The 22,432-nt window shown below is 41.5% G+C and overlaps 1 protein-coding gene across 1 annotated transcript; it reads right to left on the reverse strand.

Moving 5' to 3' along the window:
• Positions 1 to 1,425: 1,425 nt before the first annotated feature.
• On the reverse strand, positions 1,426 to 21,480 carry LOC142895111 (alpha-2-macroglobulin-like). Its single transcript, XM_076035890.1, has 36 exons — positions 21,322 to 21,480; positions 20,991 to 21,162; positions 20,698 to 20,854; positions 20,473 to 20,525; positions 19,971 to 19,991; positions 19,414 to 19,579; positions 19,255 to 19,339; positions 19,037 to 19,160; positions 18,681 to 18,798; positions 18,455 to 18,564; positions 17,812 to 17,982; positions 15,184 to 15,402; positions 14,863 to 14,926; positions 14,569 to 14,714; positions 13,817 to 13,966; positions 13,096 to 13,236; positions 12,883 to 12,973; positions 12,345 to 12,507; positions 11,696 to 11,921; positions 11,242 to 11,368; positions 10,839 to 10,960; positions 10,694 to 10,745; positions 10,250 to 10,333; positions 9,513 to 9,689; positions 8,592 to 8,667; positions 8,257 to 8,413; positions 8,082 to 8,156; positions 7,340 to 7,506; positions 7,083 to 7,266; positions 3,396 to 3,608; positions 2,958 to 3,076; positions 2,744 to 2,834; positions 2,563 to 2,631; positions 2,383 to 2,488; positions 2,158 to 2,199; positions 1,426 to 1,604 (listed from the first exon to the last, which is right to left on the reverse strand). Exons 1-36 carry the CDS (start codon positions 21,405 to 21,407, stop codon positions 1,600 to 1,602), a joined length of 4,329 nt encoding a protein of 1,442 aa, XP_075892005.1. The 5' UTR covers positions 21,408 to 21,480; the 3' UTR covers positions 1,426 to 1,599.
• Between the last annotated feature and the right edge of the window lie 952 nt (positions 21,481 to 22,432).

The following is a 22,432-nucleotide window of genomic DNA, read 5'->3' on the forward strand; positions in this document are numbered from 1 at the left end:
AGGGTTAAGGGAGGAATTGGAATTCACCCTAAGTCTAGCAAAAATAATTTAGCAAAGTTATTGGTTAAACTGATGTGACACCAGACTCTTGGAGACAGTGAGCGAGTGATGAGGGCTTACGTGGGATGAGCTTTGTCAAAAGTGGTCCTGCCGCAGGGAGCTTGGATTAGCACTCAGACTGTTGAGGTTGAACTGCCTGTTCTGCTCTGTCCTGAAGGTGGCTTCACTGGTGTTTTGGCATCAGAGTAGACCAGTTGTAATTGTACTTGAAAGGAAAAACTGCTTGGCTGGTCCAAAAAGAAAAAGCTAAAAATAATGGTCACTGGACGAGGCTGAGTTGTTTCTGCTACTGTCTTAAATTGGGATTTTTTTCCAGAAATTAGAAAAAAATTAAGTTGACAAAAGAAAATAGAATAAAGGAAAATGACGAAGACAAAAACACTAGACAAGACGACACTAAGAAAGACTAGACAACACTCAAGAAAACTAAAAAAAACTAACTCTGAGACAATGGAACTGAATTCACTGGTATAAACTTGGAGAAGCTCCAAGTAAACTCCAAGAACCAATGAAAAGGCTGTTCCAACACTAAAACTGGATGATCAGTGCTGAGGAATGTTCTGTGGCAGATAAAAGTCGTAAAACTTGCAATGGTCCCAAGCAGCACCCATTGCGACTGGAGCCAGGTTGCCGGAGAATGTTTCGAAGTTGACTCCCAACTGTGATTTGTGGGTGGAAGTGTTCTTCCTAGAGCGGGTTTTTTTACGGCCTCAAGATCTCAAGTGAGATCTGGTAACCGAAAGAGTAGCATCACAGCCAATCAATCAGGTACCACCTTTAGTTCCTCCAAACTTGGTTCACCAGAAGGCCATGCTGCAAAAAATTCCAATTGTCCAGGTGAACAACATTAGGTTGTTAACTCTTTGCTGGGGCATGTTTTGAAAATTAAATCTCAAATGTCTTTTTCATTTGAATTAAGTACAACAATGAGCAGTCTTGAATAAGAAAATGAAAATGCAGTTTGAATGATTTATTCACGATTTTAATTATGAGTCAAATAATGCTGCTTCGTTCTTAAAATGAAAAAGCATTTCTGCTATTGCATTTTAATTTGGATTATGGTAACTATTTGCTTCCATACAAAATGAAATGTAATTATTAAAGTGCAATTCACTCTCATTAGGCAAAGAAAGCATCCTTGCCCCACCAAACTGGCCTCATTTCGAGGTCAGGTGCTTATTACAGCATAGTAAACAGTAAAGTAGCCCACACAATAATCTATTCAGACATTAATTATTAATCTAAGCCAAACTGAAATACTCATTCTGTGTATGAGATGTAAAAGAAAATAACAGGCCACAGGACTGTTTAAGCCAAAACCAAAATCTTTATAACTGCTGAAAAATGAGGAAAGGAAAAGATCAATGATTATGCAACAATTCTTTTATTGCCAGTTTCAGAATTTGCAATTGAAAGATCAGCACAGCAAAAATGGTAAATGGACTGCACTTATGTAGCGCTTTTCCAGTACCTTCACAGTACCCCAAAGCGCTTAACAAAGGCTCCTCCAAAACCATTTTTTGAAGTGTTTTTGAGGCTTTAGGCTGTGAAAGGGAAGAAAGTGTAGTCAAAATACACTTAACATAAACATTGTGATTTCTTTGGCTTAAGGGATATAGAATCAAGTAAAACTATCAACGATATTTTTGAAAATAAATGTTGTGGTTATCAAGTGCAACTAATGCAGAGTTTTAGGTTAAATATGTGAAAACAATGGCCCTGTATATTACAAATTTATATGATTTAGAAGCACAGGGAACTATTACAAACAAATTCTATATAATTTTTTTCTCATGGCCAAGCTGACACATAAGCTGTAGCCTTGGTTTTAAAATGATAAATAGCAATCAGAGGAATGACAGAATGGCAGCAGAGGAACTTCCTACAGTTGTTACTCCACTAGCTGCTGAGGATTTGCCAATGTCTGTTTTACTGTTAAAGCAGTATCCTATATTACCAGTTACAACTTAAATCCAGACTTTATTACAACAAGAGAAGAATGCCCAATATCCTATTAATGTCATGATTAATTGTCCTATTTATAGATACACCTCGACAAATGTCACATTGTTTGTGTGTATAAAAACAGACTGCTACCTGAAGCACATGAAAATACGTATTCCGTTTCAGCTTGGTCACCTGAAAAAAAGGTAAGGGTCAAGGCTCAGCAAAATAAAACATCAGCTGGATCTTTGTCATCTTTCAACCTACAAAATCATCCTTCAATATATAATTTCATTCATTCATGTGCAACGGTATCAATCAATACATTTAAATAATCAAGTTGAATGAATGAATGGCAGGGTAAAGCATCTGACTTACTTGGCTGGTAATAGTCATAGATCTTGACTATGGCTGGCTTCAGGTTCTGCACGGGGATCTCTTGTATAAGATCCAAGGTGTGAAATATTGGTATGTTTTGTGGTAACTGTTGGAGGAGAAGAACGAGTCTAAATCGATGCCGGCACTGTTGATCACCTGTAAATGTAAATGTCTTCTTACCTCCCCCAAGTAAACAATGACATGGTCGTCCTTCTGATCAACCCGATTCACTTGCAAAGCACCTCTGAGCTGTGAAGAAAATAATATTTGGCACAATCACAACAACACTGCAGCATCAACAGTTGACATGAACAATGCTTGAGCTGTATTTTCTGGAAGGAAAGAAACAACAACAACTCACACTTTGCAAAGATTGAGGGTCTGGGACAAATCCAGAGAGCATTTTGATGTCCAGGATCACCATGTTTGTACTACTCTCCATCCCATTGTATCTGCAGGTGGAGACATTTTGCTCCACAAGTCATTGTCTTTTCTCTGGAGTTTCAACTATACTACAAATAGAGCAAGGCTTTGTGTGAGGTCTATGGAAGACGGCATGTATGAACATTACTTACAGGGACTGTAAGTTCAACGTCAAATTGGGTTTCTGAACATTGCAAACGCTGTCTGGGTTGACTTCCACAGAGAGGGTAGTGACTTCAGTCGGAGTGGGAATGTTGTAGCGAAGAGACACCTAGGAAAAGTGAAACACAAGGGTCAAAGTGTGGGGAGTGTTGTATCTGTAAAGACTGTAAAATAGAGGTCTTCACAGGCCCAATTTGAAGGACCTGGAACCGAATGGCTCCGTCGAGTTTTGCCAAAGACCTCTACTGTAAAACCCTTTGCGGCACGTTGTATTCCCAAACTTGGGCTATACAAATAAAATTTGATTGATTGATTGGTCAGTCGGCCGGTCTGTCGGTCGGATGGTTGATAGCTTGGTTGGTTGGTTGGTTGATTGATGTCATATTCAGACTGGGAGAATTTGTTGGTATTTTCTGTCGTGCACTGACCTGCACTGACACACATGCAGAGCCCTGCGCGTTCAGGCTGAACTTCCCTGCCACGTCCTTCAACTCCATCTCTTGGTAGAGCAGCTTGTTGCTCTGGTTCACATCAAATACAAGCTGGCTGCTGGGAGACTGGATCATCACCGTACCGGAACCTTGGGGACTGAACGTGAGGGTGGAGTAGAGAGCCAGAGCCTGAAGAGCCACCACTGTGTCCTACAACACACACACACACACACACACACACACACACACACACACACACACACACACACACAAAAACACACAAAAACACACACACACACTGGCATATTAAATGTATATCAGTTCATGCCTGTCACCAAAGCCTCGCTCAGTGTCCTGGCCGCAGATCGTCTAATAGTTTTATGTATTCATCAACACTGAACTCGACTAAAAGTGATGAAAGTGAAAAACTTTTACTTTGTCCATTCTCTGCAGCGTCTTGAAACTGAAAACTTACCACTTAAAGGTGTAACAGCAGCCTTAGAACTACATCTCATTTGATGATACCGAAAGTATTTTACAGGCCTCAAATCCACAGACCTCATTTGTGCAACAGTATAGCAATAATACGTGTATGCATTAAGTATTGATGAAGTTTGGTGAAATTGCTCAAGATGGTGACAGAGTGCATTGCATCTGATGTGTGCCTGTGTATGAACTCAGTGACAGTGGACCATCATTTTCTTGAGCAGTATTATATTCTCATTCATCATTTTTGATTTTCAGTGTTCATTTTTAGAACATACTCTACCGACCCTTGAACAACCCAGTTTTTGTTCGAATTTCAAACACATGGAAGGTCTGTTAAAGCATCAGGTGGTGAAAGATACATCTTGCGGATGCGCTGGGACACATCATCAGTGATATTGTATCCTGGGATCATTGGGGGTTTCGGGTCTTTCAACATCAGACTCCCTCAGCCCAGGCGACCCGGCCGGGGTGATCAATCCCCGGACTGTGTCCCAGCAGCGCTTGCCCACGGTTCTGCCCTCTTAATCCAAAGCCGTCTTGTGGCTTTCTCTTGCGGATCTGATCGCCTTCCGTTTTGCCTCCCCGACGAGTCCTAGCCGTGTGAACACTCTGCAGCGTGAACGCCCTGCGAAACCCCGGCAGCCCACCTCCAGAGGCTCACAGATCGTTTTCCAGCCTTTCCTCCTGCACTCTTCCACCAGCTCCTGGTACTTGGCACGCTTCCTCTCATTGGCCTCGTCCATGCGTTCGTCCCATGGCACAGTGAGCTCCAGAATGATCAGCTGCTTGGTGAAATCGGAGACAATGATCATGTCTGGGCGAAGCCTGGTTGATGTTATCCTGGGAGGGAACTTCAGCTGTCTGCCCAGGTCCACTTCCAGTTGCCAGTCATTAGCGGAGGTGAGAAGGCCAGACTTTGCCCGTGGTGGTATGTTGGGCTTCTCTCCAGCTCTGTGGAATGTGATGGTTTGTGGTCTGTGTTGGCCTTTGCTGGTGTTGATGGCGGTGGCGATGCTGTCAGCAACTGCCCTAAGCACCTGGCCGTGGCGCCAGCGATAGTGCCCGTCTCCAAGGGCTTTTGGCCAGCTGCTGAGTAGATGTTCCAGGGAGCCCTGTCCTGAGCAGCGGGGACAGGATGGTGTCTCTGTTTTGCCCCAGACATGGAGGTTTGCTGGGCTTGGAAGGACATCATAGACAGCCTGGACTAAAAACATGGTGCGATGGAAGTCTGTTTTCCAGATGTTAGACCAGGTGATTTTCCGTTGCAGAACATTCTCCCATTTAGTCCATGCTCCTTCTTGCCCCATTCCCACCATCCTGCTGGCTCGTCCTTCCTCCACGCCTGCCCGCACTTCCTCCTGGATCAGATGTTGGCGCTCCTTGCCCTGGGCCTTATCAACCCTGGTCGACGGGAAGTAGCCAATGCCTGCACGCCCTGTCGCAATGGACCCCGCTAGTTCTTTCTGCCTCAGCCGAGACTCAGCCACGCCCAGGGTTTTGCCTGCACTCCATTTCTTTTCTGTTCGCACGTGGATACCAGCTGCTGCCACCTTTGGATCTCTGGATTCTCTGTATTGCAATGCTTCCCGTGTTCTGGACACCATGAACTCTTCAGTGAGGCCACTGATTGGAAGCTGCAGGATGTTGCTGGTGCCATACAGAGCAGAGCTGCTTAGGCTGCGTGGTAGACCTAGCCATATTCGCCGGTCGCTGCTGATCTTTCTCTCCATGCCCTCGACTGTTGTTATAGGTACTGTGTACACTAGCAGGGGCCACAGGATCCGGGGCAGGATGGAATGCTGGTAAATCCAGGCCTTGAACCTCCCTGGCAGACCACTTTTATTAACCCGGTTAAGCCAGTCCTGAAGTTCATTAATGGTTCTCTGGATGGAGGCAGAGTCTTTGAGCTACTAAGTACTTCCCGAGGCTCTTAACTGGCTTCTCTGTGATGGAAGGGATGGTGGCTCCAGCCAGTGAGAAGCGGAACCTGTCCACTACTTTCCCTCTCTTCAGCACTAGAGACCTTGATTTTGCTGGCTTAAAACTCATCCTTGCCCAGCCGATGAGTTTCTCTAGGCCTTGGAGAATCCACCTGCTGCCTGGTACAGATGTAGTGGTGACAGTCAGGTCATCCATAAAGGCTCTTATTGGGGGCTGGCGTACTCCTGATGTTGTCAAGGGGCCCTTGCACTCTACCTCAGCTGACTTGACGATCATGTTCATGGCGAGGGCGAAAAGGATGACTGAGATGGTGCAGCTGGTTATAATGCCTTTCTCAAGCCGATGCCAATCTGATGTACCTGATCCAGCGGTGACTCTCAGCCTGAAATTACTGTAGTAATCCCGAATAAGGTCTGACACTTTGCTGGTAGCACAGTGAGGTCCCCTTTCCCTTCACGTGCCTCCCGGAGGAGTTGTGTTACCACACCAGTGTGTTCCAAGCAGCCAGGCACTCCAGGGATTCCACCCTTCTGAACAGAGTTGTCGATGTAGCTGTTCTTCAGAAGGAACTCTTGTTAATCGTCATGACAAGATGCTGAAGAAAATCTTGCCTTCGACGCTTAGCAGTGAGATGGTTCGAAACTGACTGATGTTCTTGGAGTCCTCTTCCTTAGGGATCCACACACCCTCAGCGCACCTCCATTGGTTAGCAACTTTCCCCCTGCGCCAGATCACCCTCAGGATCTTCCACAGGTGACAAAGGAGTTGTGGGCAGCGCTTGTACACAGTGTATGGCACGCCACAGTGGGCCCGGGGCTGAAGCTGTTCTGGCTCCTTTCGCCACCTCCTGAACCTCTGTCCAGGTGGGTTCCCTCAGAGCAAAGTCTGACTCACTGATGGTGGTTGTGGGCTTATGAGGGCCCTCTGTGGCTGCAGCTCCAGTTCTCTCTCTGGGTCGCTCAAGGTGTTGGGCAGAAAGGAGTTTACCTCCTCAGCTGAGCAGACTAAGCTGACACTGCGCTTATCCCCCAGGAGCTTCTTGGTGAAAGTGAAAGGGTTGGAGATGAAAGCGGTGCGCTTTCTTGCTCTTTTTCTTTCCTTCCCGGTGCCACTCTGCTCTACTGAGTTCTTTTTTGATAGTTATTCACTCTTCTATTTTCTCCACTGAAGTCTAGGGGGGGGATTCAAAATGTGTATATTGAGCAGTCTGTCTATGAACCAGTTTCTCCTCAAGTTAAGTTGTTTGGATCGTACCTGGGTGGAGTAGAAGCCCCCAAAATAGTTCTGCTGCCTGATGAGCCATCTGACGATGCGGGTGGCATAGCCCAGGTCCTCATTGGATGGAGAGTGGCTGAGTTTAGCCAGGATCACGTAAGAGCTGATCTCCACCGACAGAGAGGCTGACGTTTCTGTTGACTCTTGGTTCCAGTGAAGTAAACTTCCTGCAAAAAAACAAGGTCAGATGCCTCAAAAATGAGAGGAAGGAAGGGTCTCTGTTTTAGAGGAGAAACTTGCCTTCTGTCACTGCAACCTTGTCCAGGCGCTGCAGGAGTTGAGTTCTGGTCTCCATGTCGCCAGCCAGTGTGAAGACGTACGCCATCAGGGCCGCGGTGTAGGTGTTGTCCATGGTAACGAGGGAGGCCCTGAGACAGAATAAGCTTCTCTGCAATACTTGATGCTGTTTAAAAAGAATATATATATAAATACATATATGAATATTTACATATAAAATTCAAACTTAATAGTTATATATTTATAGAAAACATATGCACATGTTTTTACTTATTAGAGATGATTATATATACATAAATATATACACACACATATTACCATGTATATGTATGTATATACATATATAAATCATACACACACACACACACACATACATACATACACACACAATGATGTTCCTGGGTCAATTTGACCCATAACATAACAGGAGGGTTAAGTAAAATGTAAAGTACATATTTAAGAAAAAAAAAAAATTACTTATAATAATATTATTAATAGTTATAACAAGCTATCATAATTCCTCTGGCAGTTGATTCTTCACTATCAGATATAACATTTGATTTTTCCACACGACTGGTCGTTAAAAGTAACTGTAACTTTAAATATATAACAATGATGGAGCATAATGCCATGGATGTGGAATACGCTGTGGACGTCAGCAACGGGACCACCGATGATCGACGTCTTTGCCCTTTTAAAAGCTTCAAAGTAGCTGCTTGGGGTTTTGGTGACATCACTTACGTTTGCTGATGCGTTCATTTCCAATAAGGCTGCAGTGATGTAAGCGCTGAGTGTCACGTCACTAGACACACCACCCTAAAGGGGTAAAAAAGGTAGACAGTCAAGTCAGAGTTTCATCATTGATCCAGGAAAGCCACATTACCTTGCTGCTAGTACACCATAGTGTTCAGAGTACCTTCATTTTGTTGTGAAAGAGTTTCCCTGACTGTGCAAAACAGCCACTTTCTAGTTGTCTCGTCTTAAGAAAATTCTCAGAATCCAGAATTTTTGCTGGATCGATGAAAACGAATGCCCGGGCCTTGGCAAAAGATCTCAGCACAAAAGCAGTCAGCCTGAAAAATAGTTCAACAATCAATAAATTTAATAGTCATTATTTGTTCTAGAGTTAATCAGCCATCTGCAGACTAGACGTGTCTGCATCACCCTTTGGTCATTTTTAGCCAGAATATTAGAAGATGGTTAAAAACAATGCAATGTGCTGTGATTGTACTTCTAGTTCCATGCTCTTACCACGTGTTCTCCTCTCCACTTCCAAAGGTGCTGTAACCACCACTGTCATGCTTGTAGTTCAGCTGCCGCTGATAGCCTGTGTAAATGACATGAATGTCATGACTGTTAATATTAATAAGAATAAGAATCATATTAGGATTCATTTAAAGTATAATAAAATGTATTTTACAAACTGTGACAAGTTGTATTGCTGGATAACTGTAAGTATTTATGCAATGCTCATGTTGTGTCACTATAAATCACGTCTCAGAAGACTGTTTTCATTCCCAAGCCAACATGCATTTGTGTTGTGTTCATCTTATAACAACACACACTTCAGTGTATAATGAGAAGTACAAGTCAAGTCGGTTGTACATTCAGAAAAACTTCAATTGTGTGAACTAAAATCTGCAATATATATTAGGAAAGCGGTAAAAACACAAGAGGGAAGACACGCCTGTGAAAACTGTTTTCTGTCAGTATTACATCCCCTGTTTGACCTCAGTGCAATGCACTTTGCAAAGTCCTTAAAGAGCTGGAGGTCAAGTAAACATATGGTATATGGGAAAGTCGAGTTTGACTCTTGTGTAATTGGCAAAAATGCCAAAAGCTCCCATGTTTGGATTTCAAACAGCATGAAAGGCTTTGAAAAATGAGTATCTGAGCACTGGCAGTTGAAATCGTCCAAAGTCTCAGCCGTGCAATATGTGGACCCTGTCATTCACGTGAATGTCAATGGACGCAAATACTCCTCACACCTTGAGGTTTTTGCTCCCCAACCTGAACCAGGCGTCCATTGTAGATGTCCAGAGACAGAGTAGCAAGACAACATCTTTACTTAAGAAAAACAAAAGTCTTTGGAAACAAACTCTGTATTTTCCTGTTTTAGTGACAGGAACACGTTCACCCATTTGAGGAAGAAAACTTTTACAGTGAACTCACCGCTGGTCAGGAAGTTGCTTGCCTTTTCCATGATGGCTTTGGTCAGCTGCTGCGTGCTTTTTAGGTACTCAAGGATGTAGATATTGGGGGCCAGGCGTGCCATGTTTTGCTCCCCACACCCGTAAGGCATCGTCAGCATCCCCTCAATGTTCTGCAGAGCTCTGCCCATGATGTCACCTGTTCAAAAACACCAAGGAAGATTTATCAAGGCCAACAATTAAATCTGCAGATGGATTTGCCCCAGGTCAAGCTGGAGATGTGCCGTGTTCACGGTTTTGTCCAAATTGAATGTTTAAAGGGGCAACGTGCAACATCATTTCTTCTCTGGATGTTGTGGTTTTGCTCTGCACAGGCATCCAAATAAATCTTGTTCAAAGTTTGACCTTAAGCAAAAGTATCCAGGCACATGCATGCTTTTAGTGTAAATGTGTCAATATGAACTGTATGACTTCATCGAGTTCGGATTTCAACTGATTTTTAATAGATATAGAGATAGAGAATAGTGTATATTTCTTCATGTTTAGGTTTCTTCGTAATCTTGTGAATTCTTTTGCTTCTTTACAGAGAAACACCCCAAATACTCAGTGCCTCATGTTTACAGTCTCAGAAGATGTAGAGAGCTACACACTATTTAAGGAATATTTTCTGTGTAACTGCATAGCCTCGCAAGTTATTACGCAAAGAGTCAACTGGTTGTACTGCCCAAGATAGATAGCAAGGAATTCCACTGTGATTACCCAGTACTGACACCGAAGCATAGACAGACCCCATGATCACGTTCTCGGGAAGCTGCAGCTCTACTTCCTCAGTCACTGCTTCTCCTGTGAACAGAATCATATTGAACAACACACAAATGAATTAAGAGGCAGGACTTTGTATTTGACTGGTTTGAATTTGCTAAAACGTGGATGAAATGATGAACGGGAATCTACAGAAGATAGAATCTCTTGCCGTTTATAAATCGGTCCAAAAAAACAACAACAAAAAAAATAACAACAAAACCTTGATAGAGGAAGTACGTCGGTGCAACAACAGTATCCCAGGGATCAAAGTCGGGTTTTTGGCAATTTTCAAAAATATGTTAAAATTTAAAATAAATGCAATTTCTGACACTTGTGTACAGTTGCATATGGATATGGAGCCATGTAGAATGTCGTGATAATGACCCAAAACAAATTCACCTTTTGGACAGAATAGCCAGTTGTGTGCTTTCATTATCTCAGTTCCCTCAGCCTGTAGAAGAAGAAGTCAAATCATTTGATTTGCATTGTATATTATTAATATGCAGTTGATTATTGTTTGATTATTTTGTTCTCATTTACCCACCTTGACTATAAGAGACCGTGTGACTGTATCGATGCGACCTCTGTCTGGAACACTCACAACCTCATTGTCACATGATATATGGGATGGCACAGCCTCTGCGCTGACAGTCACATTCACAACACCTACAAGGGCCACAAAATATGTGAAGACAGAATGACGTTTTAGGTTCCTTTGTGCGGAGGGATGTTGCATCAACATGGAGATTTTAACACAAGGTTGAAGTCAAAAACTCATAAGGATGAATTTTGGTAGGATTTTTTTTTATTATTATTGCCAACTACCAGTTAATTATTCGTGTCTGATTAAGACTTCAGTTATAAAAATTACAGATATGATAAATGTAAAATTATGTTCATTATTTCCACTGTTCCAATTGAAAGGAACAAAACCTTTAAGCCCTTACCTATGATTGAGGGCAACATGGTCCAGGAAATGGTTTTCCGTTCACTTGCACACAAACAAAATGTGTGCTGGTCACCAGAGAGGGAGGTGAGAGTGTAAACTGAAGAGGGGGCTGGATTCACATTGACCTGTTCCCAAAATAATTTTTGAAATTCACGTTACATGTGCTGAAGTTAAGTTGTAACCACAAAGATCACAAGACCTACTGAGAAGTCAAGCAAAAAGTCAACAGTTACAGTTTGCTGAATGTATTCAGTGTTCATGACCTGGTTGTGACAGGCGGTTTGAGTCAAATGTAAATGTAACTACATGATCTGTTTTGGGAAACAGTAAACTTTATAAAAGTAAGGAAATGATGTATCTTCAATTTTGCGAAAGCAGGAGATATATGTTTCAAGTCTTTACATCAACAAGAACAGCATAGTTCATTCAAGCTCTGCGTGTGTGCGATTTACCATGATGCAGCTGGAGAGGTAGTTGAAGACGGTTGCCTTCAGCTCAAAGTGCTCCCCCCTGACGATGGAGTAGGGCAGGGTGAGCTCCAGGAAGAAGGGCTGGAAGACCGTGATCTCCTGACGGGGCGCCAAACCGAAACCCTGGTCTGAGAGGCAGAAAGCCTCCGTCTCCCAGGTGGTGATGGTGTCGGGGACAGTTAGGGGGATATCAGCCATTCCAGACTTTCTAGATTGGGAGATTCAAAAGAACAGAGTAACAGAGATTAGCCTGTTTCAAAACTTGAGGGGGGTGTTTTCTTTCACCATGAGCTCCTCTCACTAAGTTTGATTTGGAAGCTATAGCATGACGTTAAGAACTTTACAATAAGCATGTTGGATTTGCATGCAACCATGTCACTATTCTTTATAGTCTATGATGAGTGGCAGTTTTGTTTGTTTTTTTTAAGTCTGTACACACGGCAACACTGTGTGTGTGTGTGTGTGTGTATGTGTGTGTGTATGTGTGTGATGTCACCCTCAGAGTAAATACAACTTTGTGCTTGATTTAACACATGACATCTGAGTAAGTTTGATGCATGCAATGAACCTCCCTGGGCCTGTTTAACTTGGTAAATAAATAAAAAAATCAACTGTGTGAAAAGATGCTCACTCGACTTTAACCATTTTCCATAGCCAAGTCTCGGGGAAGAAAGTTCGGACGGTCTCAACTGGTGAATAAACTTTCTCAACTCTACTGCCGACATGTCCGAGACCAACCGCCAGTGGTTGGAGAGAGGAAATCCCTTGACGACTAGAATGGAGATAATGACGTCCTTATTGGAAAGAGAACAACCTTTAATTGAAGTCAGATCAACTTTTATTGATAATGTGCTAAATCACATCCTGAGGCATCACAAGTATTTAGCGCAATCAAAGAGAAAAAGCAACTGATCCCTCCAGAGCAAAGCATGAAGCGACAGTGGCAAAAAAAAAACTCCAGTGGGAAGAAACCTCAAGCAGACCCAGACTGTGGAGGGCGGCCATATGGTTTGACAGGTTAGGGTGAAAAGAAAATATAAAAAAGAAAATCAAGGGATAGCGATAGAAACAGAGATAAAGTCAGATTGGCAGACAGGCCATTTGAGTGAGTTGCAGTGAGAACATCAGAGTTAGTTATATATCATCATATTGATCATGACATGTCATACCATAATAATTCCGAGAGTATTCCTCCCCCCTGAAGGCCACACAATCCGGCATCTTGATCATCAAATTTGTTGCCATTTTAAGACCCACACTCTAGAAATAACAGCACATAATGATGTCAATGTGGTGTTTGTACAGGATAATTAATATTAATAGATTACTATTAATATGCTCCCAGTGTATTTAACATTTACAAATTGATGGATAATAATTACCTTGAAAACTGAAAAAGCATCATCATTTCTGCCAGGGCGTGGCCTGATACGTCTTCTTTGTCTCAAGCGTACACAATGTACATGGTCTTCTACTTCATATGGGAAATGGGAGGATTTCTGAACAGGCAAAAAGCTAAAAATCTGAAGCAAAAGATGACAGATCAAACTTAAAGGGGAAACGTAAAAAAATTGTTAAATCTGACAAACAGTAAAATACAGATTATGCAGTTGCAGGACTATGTCGCTTTGGCTGCAGAGCAAATTTGTCTGGAACACTAATCTTTGCAATGCAGAACAGATTTAAAAAAGAAAAGGGAGAGCCCAGTATAATGTGTCCGTCTATATGTTTTATACCTGAAATTATAGACATTTGTCATCTTGCTGTTTAATTAGCATTCCACATTAATTAATTAATTGTCTAAACTTGCTTATACTGAACCAGTGGTCATTGTGCTGGTGTTGGAAGCCTACCCCAGCCATCTTTGGGCAAAGGTAGAGTTAAACCCTGGACAAGTCACCGCTTTATCACAGGACCACATAGAAAGATAAACAATCATTCACACTGGCACTTACACCTAGGGCCAATTTAAAGCTCCCAATTCACATGGTTTTTAATTCTTGGGACTGTGACAAGAAGCCAGATTACCCGGAGAGGACATAGAAGGAACAGACATAGGGAGAACATACAAACAAACCCAAAATGTGTCTTTGATTGTCTTACTTTGTCTGCAGTCAGAGTCTTTCCAGGCTCCTTGATGAGGACACTTTGGTCAACGATGCTCAAACCACAGAGAGACTCTGGGTTGGCCGTCACCTGCAAGGTGGTCTCATCCCCTGGCACAGCTGAAATCTGAGAAAACTCCAGAGACACCTAAACAGAGAGGAATGTATGCAGGTCCATGTGCAGATATAGTGCACCATTAACAAGGTTTTACAACACATCTGTGAACATATGCATTAAATAATAGTGTCTAATTTCTGTGAAAAATGCTGCAAATTAGAGTTGTCAAGTTGGCCCACCAAACTCATGGAGATGATGTCTTAAAATGTTGCTGAACTGCTAAGATTTCAAGTCTTAACATAACAACACACAGATCTTTACTGAAAGATTTTAGTGATGGCGGAGTTACACCCAGGGCAACTTGCCCACAACCACTCAACTGATCAATTTATTTTCACTGATTTGCCTAATGTGTATGTCTTTGGACAGCAGGAGAAAGTCAAAGTACCTGGAGTAAACCCACACTGACACATGGAGAACATGCACACTCTCTAAAGAAAGGTGCCAAAGGGTGTAAAACAGAAGACGTTCTTTTTTTGAGAATGACGTATCATTTTTATAAAGTGTATGTATAACATGCAATAAAGTGTCAGTCTCAGTTAAAGAGTCCTAACTGAATATTTCAAAAATAACTTCAAGCTTTTTAACAGTCCCTAACCACTCTAAAATCATTTTCTCTGGTTTGTACTGACCTTGTGACTAAAGCACTTCTCAACTGAGAAAGCCGCACTGTGGGCGATCACATTTTCACTGGGAAGCACAGCATACGCAACAACCTGGACAAATGGCGCCATTTCCGGAGCTACTCTCAATGTAAAGGAGACTTTGCCCTCAGTAACTGAAACAGAAAACACAGTGTAAAACTCAATCAAATTAACCAATAAAACAACTATGCAGAAGATAACTACAGTTAATACATCTTATTCCTTGAGAAAATGAACTAAAAATCTGATTATGAATCAGTCTTCTGTTTTATGTCCGCATACCTGGCTCACTCAGCACTTCCACCTTTCTCCGTCCTTGTGTAATGATGCTTCCTCTTGATAAGAGCTGGAGAAAAAAAATTAAAAACATAAAATACTTTATCAAACACAATGTTTCATCATTAAATAAATACTAGGATCTTATGGAATCAAAATATTTCAGCAAAAACAAGAAATGGCCTTTAATTCAGAATATCATATGTTTTATAATATATGCCACAATCATATGTCATGATTATGACACAAATGTGAAAAAAAATTTAAATGTTAATTGACACAGATTACAATTAATGATGCCAGCTTCACCTATTGTCATCTTCTTACCAAATACATCACATTTACAAATCCTTGAGTCTCTCCTGCAATGGTATATTTGATGGAGATGTCGCTGTCCTTGTCACAGAGGAGGGCTGTGTCAAAGTGGTCCACTTTCAGAGAGCTGACAAATTTAGAATCAGGAGAAGGCTCTTCAATCTTGGAGATGCTATGCATTGCCACCTGATAGCGTGCTGGAGGTGCCAGTCCTGGCTCTTCAACACTGCCCTGCATTCAATAGAGGAGTACCGTTATGCACCTTTAAGCAGTTGAGGTTGAGTATTTTTTCTGTTTTAGGTGGAGATTACAACCATTGAATTAAGTACGTTTTCATATTTTTAATATTCCCTTTTCAATTGTTTTTTTTTTTTTTTCAGTGAAAGTATTGTTTGTTGGCTTAATATTTTGTTTGCAAACAAACTTTCAACAACACTGTGATAAATCTGATGTAATCATCATTGGCCCCAAACCCCTCATCAGCAACACGCATCCTCCACCTGGCTTCCCTCCACCATGACTCGCAATCTCAGGCTTCTTTAAAACGAACAGGAACATCGTCCACCTCCGTCCATCACTCTCCTTCTCTGCTGCTGAAAGTTTACATCAGCATTACACACCATCATCCAAAAAGTCCAGTGTGTCCAGAAATCTGACACCCGCCTGATCACCGAAAACTTGTGAGAACTTCCCACTGGCCAAGCTTAGGAATACTCTCGAACTGATTCCACCCTCCCCCACTCTGCACCGGAAGTGATGTTGCTGTGCTCCAAGAAAATGTTTTTTCGGCGTGAGGGAAATTAAAAAAATAAATAAATTAATTAAAAATACAGAGCGACTGCCGATCGACTACCGAAGCACCATGGAGCACAACCGTCAGAGTGCAACGAATAGAGAAAATGTTGGAGGTTTGTTCAGCCTCATGCGGATGCGATGGCACAGCGGCCCGGTGGGCAACGGGAGGGAGAGGGGCTCGACTCGGCCGGTGGACGACAAGAGCCACGGCCACGGCAATAGTCTATTGTGACCTCAAGCAACTTAAGTTTTAAGACTATTGGCAAAGTACAACTGTTGAATCGTGTCGAAAAACTGTTAGCCACCAATGCTAACTCTGTGCTCTGCTTGTGTGTTGTGTTCGCTCACAGCGAAATTGAAGAGGCAGAAATTCTGACTCGCAAGATTTGTTCCTTATAGGGATTTTCACACTGCTAGCATGTTCACATGGGTTGTATAGAGCTCTTCCTGCTTTGTGTGGACTTAAGTTGTGCAGATATTCTTGTCTGATAATAAACAACTCTATGACTCAAGTGATCGTTACAGCGTCCCTATTTTCTCTGTTAGACAGCGTTTGGATACAAGTCCACAGTATGAAACAAAATCATTCTAAGCCCCATTAAAATGTCTCAAATAAAGACAAACGGTAAATTGCTTGTTAAAGGGTGAAGCTTTCCCGACGGTAAGTGTTTAAATTGTGACGGTTTCATAAAGACTGCTGTTTACTCTCAACTCACGCACAGGTAAACTGAGGAAGTGTGGCTCAGCAGCGACCAAGAGTGTGACCAATCACAACAGAGTGGGCTTGGCGGGAGACGTACATGGAGGAGGCCAGGGGTGGAGTGAAGTAAAACAGACCGTTTTCGCGGGATGCAGGGAATACGAGGAAACGAGCAGCGAGACACACAGATCTACAAAGCTTTCTGTGTGGGTAATCGTGTGGTGCTGCTCTGGAGGGGACAGAAATCAAATACAAAGGCCTGAAAATTATTATAATACAGTAGATCACCTTTAAAGAAGCAGCAGCTCGCTAACGACAAGCGCACCACTGAGAATAGAAAGAGAGATCGCTCGTGAAAAGACGGTGTGGATAAACGGCAGAGTTGAACTGCTACTTTGAGTTATTTTAGAACACAAAACCTTAAAAGGCCCATGTTAACATGTTTGTCATTTAGGTTTCCTGCCTCAAAATCCCAGTCTGCCGAGCCAAAAGAAAATCACTAAAAAGTAAAACAGGAGGTTTGCAAATCACTTATGTTGTGTTTATTTTCACATTGCACACAATCCACGAGCACGATTGTGTTATTGTTCACTATAGTTTGCGGTTTGTTGTAGTGGAGGTTAAATGGAAGACTGCAGGCTGATCAGTAGTAGCAGTAACAGGTCCGCTGTCCGACGCTGTTGTGAGTGGTGGTCTGCACCTCACGGCAGTTCAGATTGCAAGAGCTGGGTTTAGAGCTGTGACGTCAGCGTTTCCAAAAATGATCGTTTCCAGCGTTTACACGAAGCTGGGCAAGGAGGCGTTCCAAGGGAGTGAGTGAGCCGTCTTTGATCGGAATAACGTAACGTGTTAGCGGTAGTTATCAAGACAAATTCACAAAAGTAATTGCGAAACACAGACCCACGGGGGATGAAGGTGAAATTAGAGGGGGGTTTTTTTACTTGTTTTTTTTAATGAGTATTATTTTTTACTGGCCCCACTGGGCCAGTGGTTGGAGCATTCTGGTGGTTTTCAAAGTACGCCCGGGCCACCTGGCCGGTTGTATTGTCAACCCCAGATAATAACAACAATAATAATAATAATAATAATAATAATAAAAAGACAGACATTTTCTTGATGTCATTATTATCATGTATTTTACTTACCTTTAGTTCAATTTGTAATTGGTGTTCCGTTGTGTTAATTGAGAACGTGGCAATTCCATCATTGTTTGTAGTGATATTCCCGAGTAACCTATGCTCCCTTCTCCTTTCACTCATGATCACACTTACTGCCTTGTCAGGAATAGGCGTATTATTGAAAAAAACAACTTTAATCTGTTTGAAGGTGAGAAAAATAATAATTGATATTGGAAATAGAGTCTGTTTCAGTAAAATGAGTTACACAATGAATGTGTTCGAGATACTGTCGGTAAACTCCAATACAAAGGAAACTGGTGTGGGGATTGGGGATGGAATTTACATTTTCATAAACAAATCAATTTATCTAAGGATCACAATCCTGTTACACTATGCAGTAATGTGGTATTTATGTGATGACAATTCATTTTATATGTGTCTTAAGTCACAGAGTCACAGCTCTGTCCTTAAGAGGGACAGAATGGAGTTGATTTTGACAGATCAAGTTGTCATCAGCATTAAAATAAAATGGACTCATGTATATTCCACCATCATTGCCAAGAGGGAACAATATAATATGAAAAGGCAGGACAGAGCTTTAGGATTGGGCTGGAGAGGGATGTAAAGAAGACCATTGAATAAAATCACAAACATTTTTATATTTACTTACTTTTCCCTCCAAGGTCATTCCTGCCTTATAAACACTTGGTGTGTCAATAAAGGACACTTTGCCAATGACATAGGACAAATCCATATTTTTCTGCTCTGAATACGAAACTCCTGTAATAAAGAAAAACGTTGTTTGTATTCATGTTACAGTTTGCACACCATGTCTTTTAATCCTTTTCCAAAAGCTTTCTCGTAAATGTGAAAGCGCTAATAATGATCATACTTGCCTGTGCCCTCTTCTTCCACTCTGACTTTAATAGATATTTTTTTCTGCACAGCCTTATGGTCAATTTCAGTGAAGGTGGATCTCTCAACAAAAAATCTGGTGCAGCCTGTTTTATCAGTCTAGATAAGGAAATAGTAAAAACAAACATGTCAACTAGAATTAACATTATCATTATAAGACCTCATGTACGAAGTAAGACAGCGTTCACATTATCGAGAGTGCATACTATACACTGTAGACTACAGACTGTTCATCTCATTACATATTTTATTAAAAACTGTGTCACATGCACCATAATATATTCTTTTGCATATTTTTATGACATTGTCATGTCTTCTCAATTCATTGGTACACTACCTGTCGTGTCTCCTGATGGCATGGGGCTTTCAAGCTGTCTCCCATGGTGGACGTGACATGTTGCAACAAAGGTCGGCACAATTCAAGGTCAACACTGCCTGGTACAGGGTGGCCAAATGTGTATCTGGGTAGATGAAATATTTTCAACAGCTGAGTGTGTTTGGGTTTTTTTTAACTGGCACCCCATTTGAATTTTAAAAGAATGAACCATTACTTACCTTGCACAGACTTCTACTGGGATTGTGTCATCTGCAATGCTTATTTCGTCGGGTGAATTTATTTTGACTTCAAATTTTGGCAGAACTGAAGAAAAGGTGGGATTTTTAAGTTGAAGGTTATCATGAACATTTTATTAAAGCGTAATAAAATGTACGTACCGTACTTTTCCACCTTAAAATCTAGAGAAAGCTTGGTTTCATTAATCCAAACAAAAATTTTATATTTCCCCTGTGGGGCCTCTGGATTTAAGGAGTAAGACAGTTGCAGCATTTTGCCATCAGATTCAGTGTCCAGCCATTGTCCAATACGGTTTCTGTTTGCATCCTGTCAAAAATAAGTTATAATTGTAGTAACAAATTACTGTAAGACTTCCAAAAAAAGAAGAAGAGTATATATTGTCATTTGCCACATGATTCTTTTCACACATTTGAGATTATAAACCTCATAATAGAGGGTTTTAGTCAGAAAACCATCCATGTAGAGCTGATTTTCACCTAATACTAGTGGATGGTCAGCTGATTTTTTTATCTTTTAAGATAAATGTTTGCATTTTGAATTAAGACTGTTTTGCTAAAAAAGATTGAGAAAATCAAAATTCAAACAATCAAGCCAATCCTCAAACAATGGACTGTCTTTTGTGTTTCTGTAGTAAGACGGGCGGAAACATTTTTCATTCAAGTGGATGAATAAGGTTTGGCATCATTCTGATCATTACCTGAATTTCAATGGTGTTGTACTGAAAAAGAGCATCAGAGAGATATTAGTTATCAGGTGGATTGTTGAACAATTAACAGCTGTCCTATATAAAATATAACACTGATTTGTATTTTATTCAACAATTAAAAATGTTATGCAATACTATAAAATGTAGTTTGATTAAATAATGGCCTTCAACAATGTCATGAATGAAACAAAAGTCTAAACAGTAGCTGTTTTCTTACCTCTGTTCTTCTGATTGATACTATTACGTGACTCATATTACCAATAAGAGAGATGTTCAGCAATTTGATTCGACATAAAAGAGGTCATGGTTGGTACTATTGACCTGAGGTTTTCTGGAAACTATGTTTGTGTTTGTGCACACTAATTCGACACACCTCCAAGGTCAACCTACGCATCATTTATTTTGGCCAATTCCTCACAATACTAACAATTTTGACAGTGAGTCAAAGCTAACATCACTGTACACAATATTGACTAAGAATGAGGGCACTCACCCGGCTGTTGACAGACCTTAAATCGGGGTCCAGTGTTATTACTCTGAAATGCACTAAGAGGACAAGCAATGAGTTCAACCAAAATAACTGAATTTGTATTTTCCTGTTAGGATACTGAAGTTGGATAAATGACGGTCTGCAGATTCGGAATATTAACTTCAAACAAGCATGTATAGACCTGCACTTGTAGCTTTTGTCTTGAATTAATAATCTGATTGTGTTTACCTGTTTGTCCTGGGAGGTATATTGGTTTATCTGTTTGAATGAATGTCCTCGGCTGATAAACCCTAACCATGACTTTTCTGACTTCTTCAGAGGAAAATGTTCCTCCTTGAACTTTGACGTGGAAGTTCAGTACCGTGTTTCTCTCGACTGAGGGAGCCTGTGTGAGAAACATGACAATGAAGTCAGGTCTTTCTGCAAGTCACAAGTACTATCGTGGAGCAGGGATGAAAGCTTCAATGCAAATAGAGAATTGCTAACTAAAGAAATTTAGGATTTTCTCTCTTGAAGATGACCTGAAATGTTTCACAGATGTGAAAGTCTGTGTTGGATGTTTGCAGCAGAAGGACCCCCCCAGGTCTGAGAGTGACGTTCATGGTCATATCCTCACTGGGCTGCAGGAGACTTGCGCACAATGTGGTTTGGGCTCCAGATCTGATGACTGCAGGGATGGCTACTAAGTACTGCCTATAGCCACAAAGACATACACATATTCCATATACAGGACATACCCCTCGTTAAAAATAATAATAATCAGAGGAATAAATACATTTTGTTTTGTTTTTTACTATTTGTTTTGTTTCATAAATACACGCATGCCTATGTCACAGACTAAAACAAACTTACGGATCTGCCACCGCTTGGCCCACAACAATCCTGCTCAGGCAAATAGACAGGACGCAGATCCATGTCTGAACCCCGGAGAGACCCATGACTGACTGACAGAGAGACAAGGTGCAGGGTCACTGTCTTATTGACTCTGCTGCCACATCAAGCCCCACGCTTCCCCTTTTAAAATGGACTTTAGAAATAGATTACAGATTTTTCTTTCTTTTTTTGCTGATTACCAAGAATGAGGACATTTAGCAAATATTTGAATTGATTGATTGGTTGAAATGAAAGTCCATATTGACTGTCCTAAAAAGGTTTTATTTCCTGATTTCTTTCAGGATTTTTTCTGGCATTGGTCACAGGTAAACACCAGCGACGGAGCTCTTTCTCCCTTCCTCCTCCTGTGTGTGGGTGTGCCCCTTAAAGACCATACGCAGGTTTGTGTGTGTGTGTTAGCGTAGCGAGTAACAGTATTAATTTTTAAGAAATGCATTAATGCTAACAGTACATTCCCTATGAAATTAGGAGTAGCTGCAATCAGCTCCATTGGGGTCGCTGCTGCTTTGTTTGGCTTTGTCTTGTCAATGTTCTGTCACTACGCTGCTTATCACTGCTGCACTGCTGCTGCTGTGTGTCGCTGCTGCTGCTGCTGCTGCTGCTGTGTGTCGCTGCTGCCTTGTGCTGCTTGCTTGTGCCAATCTTGCTGTCCTGTCCTGGTGTGCTGCGTCCACCGCTGCTTGGCCCACACCGTGCCCAAGTAGTCACTTGTAAAATGTAGACTGTGTATTAGTTGGGTCTGATGCCCCATGTATGATATGATGTATATGATATATGATTATTTTAAGTGATTTGTAATTGTTATTTTTGATTGTGTTAAGTTTTATTGTTTTCTCTTTAAATGGCACCTATGATGCTTTTCCACTTTTCTGAGCTTTAAAAACTGTTACAATGTCGAACCCTATCGTCAAACTATCTCAATACCGTCAAATAATGACGTTCATGCGTTTGGACGTGAGCCCTGCAAATTGTTGGGCATGGTTCTAAACGCTCTGTTCACAGAGATTTTTTCAACACTGGGCACGGAATGACGTCATTGTGTGCCGGATCTCCTTTCATGGCCAAGATC

The sequence above is a fragment of the Nelusetta ayraudi genome, unplaced genomic scaffold (assembly GCF_046127955.1).
Source record: "Nelusetta ayraudi isolate G7.1 ecotype Tasmania unplaced genomic scaffold, CSIRO-AGI_Nayr_v1 ptg000048l, whole genome shotgun sequence".
Taxonomy (NCBI): Eukaryota; Metazoa; Chordata; class Actinopteri; order Tetraodontiformes; family Monacanthidae; genus Nelusetta; species Nelusetta ayraudi.